The following is a 7,160-nucleotide window of genomic DNA, read 5'->3' on the forward strand; positions in this document are numbered from 1 at the left end:
TCTTATCAACCATTGTACATGCCCTAAACCTCTAAAACAGTAGTACGCTGAAATGTTTTCCTATATCTTATCAGTATCTTCCAATAAACAAGGGATCCCCAAAACTACATTTGTTATGGACAGCACTAGAAGCTACTGTGCAAATCATTAAGATCTCATAACCTTTTTCCATATCAAACATCAGCGCTAAAAGCACCCAGCTGCACAAACTAAAAGACCGATTATTCTACATTGTTGAACCATATGCCGCTACCTTTGATTGGATGAATGTCCAGTTTTTCATTGAGAATGACAAAAGGTTGAGCTTAATTTCTAAAACCACATCAAGTAGCTTACAAATCATATTCAGTTTTTTAATTGCAATGCAGTTCTGTATTAGTGCACTAACCTGTATAAAGTAACTTAAGTATACCCCACCTTGAGATTGATATAGCTAGCCCTGACATAACTATTAGCATCTACTCAAGTCTAAAACACTAGGTATGAAAAGAAGGGCCAAGCAAACACATATGATTTCCTTAAATCTCTTCGAGCCAAATATGTGCACGCGCTTTATTCCTTCTCTAGTAACATTCAGAAAGCACAAGAAAAGAGATGCAGCAAGGCTTCCACTGAAGAATCACTAATGAAAACTGAGCTCTTTGTGAAAAAAAGGCAAGGCAATAAACCACATGTATTCCAGTAGTACAACCTACTACTACTCCCTTGCCCTGACGAAAGCTCCGGAGCAATTCATAGACCAAACCTCTGCAAAGCTCATGCTTTGATGCTGAAGTTTGCGCACTTGATGGAGCCCCTTGCAATGTCAATCTCAATCATGTTTTCCTCCTCACTGATCTCCGACAAGATGTCTATGAAGTCCCTCCTGTCAAGAGCGAACTCCGGCAGGAAGTCGGCGAGGAGGTCTTGCTCCTTCTTCCAGAGACATTGCTCCTCTTGCCCCACATAGTACCCATCAACAAGGGAGATCTCAATAAGACTCTCATCGTCGTCGTCATCAGACACCGAGACTTCATCAGTCCCCTCTTCGCTGACCTGGCAATCTGAAGACCCCGACAGGCTTCCAGCCGAATCCTCCAGCGCATCCTCGGACACCTCATCTCGTGGCACAGTGCTCTTCTCCTGATGAGCAACCACCTCCATGGAAGCTTTGTGGCTGCTGGTTCTCATCAGTTGTCTGAGGTTTGAGAAGAGCAAGGAGAGGCAGGTGGAGATAACCAGCACCAGCAATGCAAGAGAGGAGGACGTGGAGAAAGAAGAAGAGGAATACATACTGTAAAGGCTACACGAAATGAGTAGAAGCGTGAGTTGTATGGCCATTTGGGATCTGGGAAGCATCAAGAACTTGCTCACAATCACAAGGGCAAGAAGGGCTTTAGTGGCCCAAATGATGCAGCGATGCTAAAGAAGAAAGAAGCCATGATGAGGCACAGCATGGAACAAGGAATTGCTGCTGCTTCCTTTTCAATAACAAACCTGCACAGGGAAAGCAAAGGTTGTGTGCTTGTCTATCAAATGGATTTGTGAATTGACACAAAGAGGAAAAGGAGGCCAGAGAGGGAGGAGGAGTAGGGCTCACCATGTAGGACGCGTATGCCGCAAATATTTAATCTGAAACTGATGGACGTAAAGGTAACTGCAACAGTTAATTAATGCTTAGAAAACTGAAACTTTCTGGTGAACTGTTACCGGTGCTGCAGTGCACACCCCATGTCCTCTTGTGAAGCTGTAGGTTAAGTCATTAGAGGTAACTGTTGGCTTGGCATCATGGTCAGAGAGTTGTTAAGCGCTGCTTGACAGAAATATTTAAGGCGTGGTCCATCCATGGTTCTATAGGATGGCAACAAGTAAAGCAGGGTTGGGTTGCGTGAAACAAGAGGGTGGCCATGTGCATGGGGTTAATTAAAGTTTACCACATGGGCCTCCACTAGACAATTCGTCTCTTCCACTCTTTTTTTACCTTATCAAAAGCAGCGTTTTACCTTTTTTCATGGAAGGTGAGACCGTAATGAATTCCCCCCCTTTCTCTTGCCCTCCCATCTGCAATTAAAGCTGCCCGATGTTCATGACTTGCTCCAGCCCTCCTTTTCGTCACAAAATTATGCACTGAAGTAAATACAGTAACTTGCTGCTTTGTGTTTACTGATTATCACATAAAACTGGCTGACAGAGCTGGATGCACTAATAATCTCGGCACCGGCAATCATCAACGCAAACATGTTGAAAGTTTTGGTATCCTTCTATTCTCTAATAGTTCAAGTGTTTTCAGTAGTCATTTGGCGGCTCTCAGAATCACAGCTGTTGGAAAATAAATGGTATACTATGTTGTCCACAAACATAAAACTCTTCTACTGGGGTGGCATCAAAATTGTTATGTAGGCATGTAATAAAGTAAAGAAACAAGTTTAGCCAACCCACTGGAGTACCTGAGTCAAAGTACCAAAGTGAGGGACATGCGGGAAGGTGATAGTAACACCCAGTTTTTCCATTTAATTGCAAACGGGAAGCATAAAAAGAAGAAAAATTGTTCAGCTTGAACAAGATGAGGGCACCATTGTTGGTCAAGACAACCTTAAATCCTACATCTCCAACTTTTATAAGCTAGTCGGATCCACTGTGTCTAACTTTGTGTCAATGGATTAATACACAGTGCAACCAATGGAAGATGGTAGCAAGGGATACGTACAACCGGTTTGGGTGACGGTTCAATAGTAGGCTATGTGTAGGCATATATTCCTATTTTTGCCGGTTGTGGCTTGTTTTTTTGTACTTCAGAACTGGAGCTTGATACTGGAACCTTAATAAAATTTGGCTGGGTTCATCTCAAGATGCAGACGCCGGGGTTTATCTTTTCTAAAAAGAAAAGAAAAAATTGGAGTACCTGAGTCAACAGATCTACTTTGGAATTCTCAATCTTAGCTACTTCAGTCTAATCTTTCACCAAGCCCTACGAGTAGTATTATATCAACAGTATCGGAGAGCTGGGTTGCATAATAGCAGATCAGACAAGTACGAAGGATAAAAAAACACATTATTCACCGACAACATAACCTTTGAATTCACCGATAACATAACCTTTGAATTCACTGACAAAAATGTTTAGATTTTTTAGGAAAAAAATGTAGCAACATGACCCTATAGTTTCCCCAGGCTACTCCAAAGGACTATCTGTTACCAGGATGTACATAAAGCTAGGAACAATAGGATACAACAAATGGACAGTTCTAGTTTCTATTAGTCGCGCTTGTTGGTTGGCCCATATACGGTTTTGTCTTCTCTAAGACTGAAACATCAATTCAGTCATACAGAAAAAAGGTCATCCATTTCGTACCGATCTCTCTAGACATGGGAAAGTTAAGATATTAGACCATACCTAGAGGACTAGAGGCACAACTGAACATCAGCAGATCAGTTCTGCTACCAGAATTCACCACAAGAGCACTTCCCACCTTCAAAATGGTGGAAACGAGTAGCGTCTCTCACAATAATCTTCCTCTGGAAAATTTCACTAATTAACTTCATCACTACATGGCAGTCCCCACAGACACGGAGGTTCTTCACCACCCGGATCACCGACCCCGGAAGAGACTTGAGGATTCCAAAAGCAACAGCCAGCCTCTCACTATGCAAGAACAGATGGTGCTCCTTTTCATGCTCCTCCAGATCATGCATCACAGAACTGGTATCAGGGACATAGCCCCTCCGGCGCATCTCCAAGACTAATTCCTCGAGAAAAACTAGAATTTCTTCTCTCATATCAACCGGAACTTCCCCAGCATGAAACAGACGAGATTCTCTTCCAACTTCAACCCAGCTATACCCAGGCTCTTTATTTATCTTCATATTAGCCATGAGCTTTCTCACCGTGCTCACAGACCCCCATTTGCCATTCACTGCATAGACATTAGATAACAAGACACATGTTGAAGGATATTTTGGTCCCAGCTCTAACAGATTATCAGCAACCCTGACACACATTTCAGCATTGTTGTGTTTCTTGCATGCGCTCAAGAGGGCCCCCCAAGCAGCTTCATCAGGCTCATATGGCATCGTAGTGATGAGTTCTTCAGCTTCTGATAAATGGCCCGAACGACTAAGAAGATCTAGGTAGCATGTATAGAGTTGTAATCCAGGGTTGATGTCATACTCCCGCTTCACTGAGTCAAACAGTTGCCGACCTTTCTGAACAAGACCAGCGTGGCTACATGCATAGATCAACCCAACAAATGTCACCTCATTGGGCTTCACTCCTGCAAGAATCATCCGGTCATAAAGAGCAAAAGCCTCCCCTGCTCGACCATGCTGGGCCTCTCCAACAATCATTGTCGTCCACGAGATGATGTCACGCACTGTAATCTCTTCAAATACTTCTCTAGCGGAGTGTATGTCGCTACATTTGGAGTACATGTCAACCAATGCATTCCCAACCATCATGCTGGACAAGAACCCAAGCCTCATGGACAAACCATGCAACTGCCTACCCAGAACAAGCGCAGCCAGGTCTGCAGCCCCACCAGTTACAGATGACAACACAAATGCGTCATCAATAGTAACGGCATCCCGCCTCATCTCAAGAAACAGCTCCAATGCGCTAACACTCTCGCCAGCTCTTACAAATCCTGATACGAGTGCAGTCCATGCAAAGAGGCCGCGTCCAGGCATGCTCCGGAAGAGCTCCAGTGCCTCGTCAGTATAGCCGTTCGACGCGTACCCAGAAACAAGCGCAGTCCACACGACGCTGTTCTTGGGACTCATACCATCAAACACCTTCCTGGCATCATCCGGAAAGCCACATTTACAGTACATATCGATCAGAGAAGACTTGACGACATCATCTCCGCTATACGGGGAAGCAACGAAGTGTCCATGGAGCTGCTTACCAAGACTGAGGCTTCGCAACCTGGCGGAGGCGCTAGCGATGGAGGCCAGGACGAAGTGGTCCGGCTGGAGGGCGTCAGCAGAGAGCATGCGACGTATGATCGGGAGCACGAGGTAAGGAGCGTCGGAGTTGGAGACGGCGGCGAGGAGTGACGAGTAGAGGTGGAGGTCCCGGCGCGGGCTTTCGTCGAACACCCTGCGGGCGTCGGGGAGGAGGCGGCACTTGGCGTAGGCGGAGACGAGAAGGGACGGCGCGGGGGGGTGCAGCGCCAAGCCATCCTTGAGGAGACGCGCGTGGGCGCGGCGTACGGCCGTCGGTGACCCCCCCGCAGCGCGGACGGCGGCTACAACGGCGGCGGCGGGGGAGAGCATGCGTAAGCTTTGATGAAAGGCTGTATCTCATTTGTTCCTATGCTATTCAGTTCGGCCTAAACGGCGTCGCTTGCCACCCCCGCCTACATGGGCTTAGGAAGGTAGGGAGTAGTTAGAATAACTCCAACAGATGATGTAAAACCTGATGTAAAAACAATTAAAGGGTAGTAGGGAGAAGAGTTTTGCACACCATGGTTGTTGTTGCTCCAACAGATTATGTAAAAGTGGTGCCTAAAAAATTGAGAAGCAGTTGAAACATGAGGTCCAACAATAGAAAGGTCGGGAGGCGAATCTGACGGTCGTAGGAGCCGAGAACAATTTCGGCTAGCAGAGTTCGCTAGGGTCAAGACATTCGTCGGGCCACCTAGGATAGGAGTCATAAGGTAGCAGGAGCCGAGGGTGCGGCCAACTCCAGTGGCAGTGCGCTGCCCGAGCGCTGAGAGCATTGAACGGGACCAATGATTCCGTATAGTTGGGTCACTCGACTGGAGGTCGCTTGGTCGTTAATCGACCTCGTCAGTCGATGGTGGTGCGGCAGCTACCATCTCAGGCGATTGAGGGGATGGGAAAACGGCCGGAATCAGCAACGACATTCCAAGCTTCCAAGACATCGGTGGGGGTCGCAACAGTTGTCTGGGCTAATATTTTTGCACTTATCACACCGTTGTTTAAACCGAATAATCGCAGATTTTCTCAAAGAATCAATTTTATATTGTCACTAATAACTAATGGATGCGAGAGATCATGAAATCCTTTGTTTAATGTGTTTTCATGAGAAAAAGGGCCCAGACATGGAAGGAAATCATCACACACAAGAAAACATGAAGTTTGGTGGAAGAGAGAAGGCAATTGAAGGTGCACACAAGTCAAAAGAGCGCAAGGCGGGCGCTCGGCACTCGTACCTGCGCTCATACCGTCTGCCGCTGCCTCCAGCAGGTCCACCTGACCAACTTCTAAGGGGTCAACGAATAATTGTCAATAGAGAGAGCACCACTCATAAAACGAAGAATCAGAACCATCTTCCACCCTAGCCGCCGTCATTTCCCATCTCATCTCCATAGCAGCCGTTAGCATCATAACCGCAACGATCCATCGCCAAGTTAGTCATACTTGTAATCCGTGTATGGCATCCAACAACTATTGGATAACATATTAATATTCAACCATTCTTATTTATGTCATCTTCGATGGGTTCATCTTGTGATCGCCATGTGTGAGTAATTCGGTAAGACAATGGGTTGATGCACGACCTTGCAACCTGATGTATTTGTGGAAGATATCATTGGAATGACTTTGTACATTTGATGTTATTTGTATGTGCCCGATTGCAACAGAATTGTCTCTTGTCTTGTTCTCATCATAAGGCCCTGCCATTACCTAGGTTGTAAATAGATCAAAGAGGAGGTAAAGAGCGAGGAGGACATGGAAGACTATCCCAAAAAGCAGCGAGAGAAGGGGTTAGTATGGTAGGGGGAAGATATTCCTTGGGGACGAATGGAGTGTAGTCATTAAATGCCAAGTGCTTATGTCTGAATATTTATTTTTAATAACTGAGGTAACCCCATGCGATGGTAAGGGCCATTAGTTGGATAACTAACTCATGCAGGTCGCGCAACGGTTAAGACGTACTTTGGACACATTCCCCACATTTTCGCGTTGCAAGCACAACATAACAGTTGTCTTCGAAAGCATGGTTTAATATCATTAGGACTCCGAACACAAATATAAGATTGTGAGAGTAAGACCTCATGCTCATTGCTGTTTTTAATAATAGTGTTTCACCCAAAAAGTTGCTAAGGTTCACTTGACAAGCTGAAATTTAGTTCGCTAGCAATAACTTGTCAGAGCCTTTGTCGTAGTTTACGTCCTCTCGTGGGTTCGATAACTCAGAGTCGCAACTTGCGAAAAAG

At 45.6% G+C, this 7,160-nt stretch overlaps 2 protein-coding genes across 2 annotated transcripts; both read right to left on the reverse strand.

Annotated features, from left to right (window-relative positions):
- Positions 1-492: 492 nt before the first annotated feature.
- Positions 493-1,338, reverse strand: LOC125518726 (uncharacterized). Its single transcript, XM_048683557.2, has one exon. It carries the CDS (start codon positions 1,336-1,338, stop codon positions 757-759), a length of 582 nt encoding a protein of 193 aa, XP_048539514.1. The 3' UTR covers positions 493-756.
- LOC125518718 (Pentatricopeptide repeat (PPR) superfamily protein) lies at positions 1,339-5,334 on the reverse strand. The gene is made up of 3 exons (XM_048683549.2): positions 3,374-5,334; positions 1,580-2,040; positions 1,339-1,476 (listed from the first exon to the last, which is right to left on the reverse strand). Exon 1 carries the CDS (start codon positions 5,248-5,250, stop codon positions 3,418-3,420), a length of 1,833 nt encoding a protein of 610 aa, XP_048539506.1. The 5' UTR covers positions 5,251-5,334; the 3' UTR covers positions 1,339-1,476; positions 1,580-2,040; positions 3,374-3,417.
- Between the last annotated feature and the right edge of the window lie 1,826 nt (positions 5,335-7,160).

The sequence above is a fragment of the Triticum urartu genome, chromosome 1A, assembly GCF_056163025.1.
Source record: "Triticum urartu cultivar PI428250 chromosome 1A, HENAU_Tu73, whole genome shotgun sequence".
NCBI classification, from domain to species: Eukaryota; Viridiplantae; Streptophyta; class Magnoliopsida; order Poales; family Poaceae; genus Triticum; species Triticum urartu.

Excerpts from the sequence above, each read along its gene's own strand:
- LOC125518726 (XM_048683557.2), bottom strand. The coding sequence starts at position 1,338 with ATGCTTCCCAGATCCCAAATGGCCATACAACTCACGCTTCTACTCATT.
- LOC125518718 (XM_048683549.2), bottom strand. The coding sequence starts at position 5,250 with ATGCTCTCCCCCGCCGCCGCCGTTGTAGCCGCCGTCCGCGCTGCGGGG.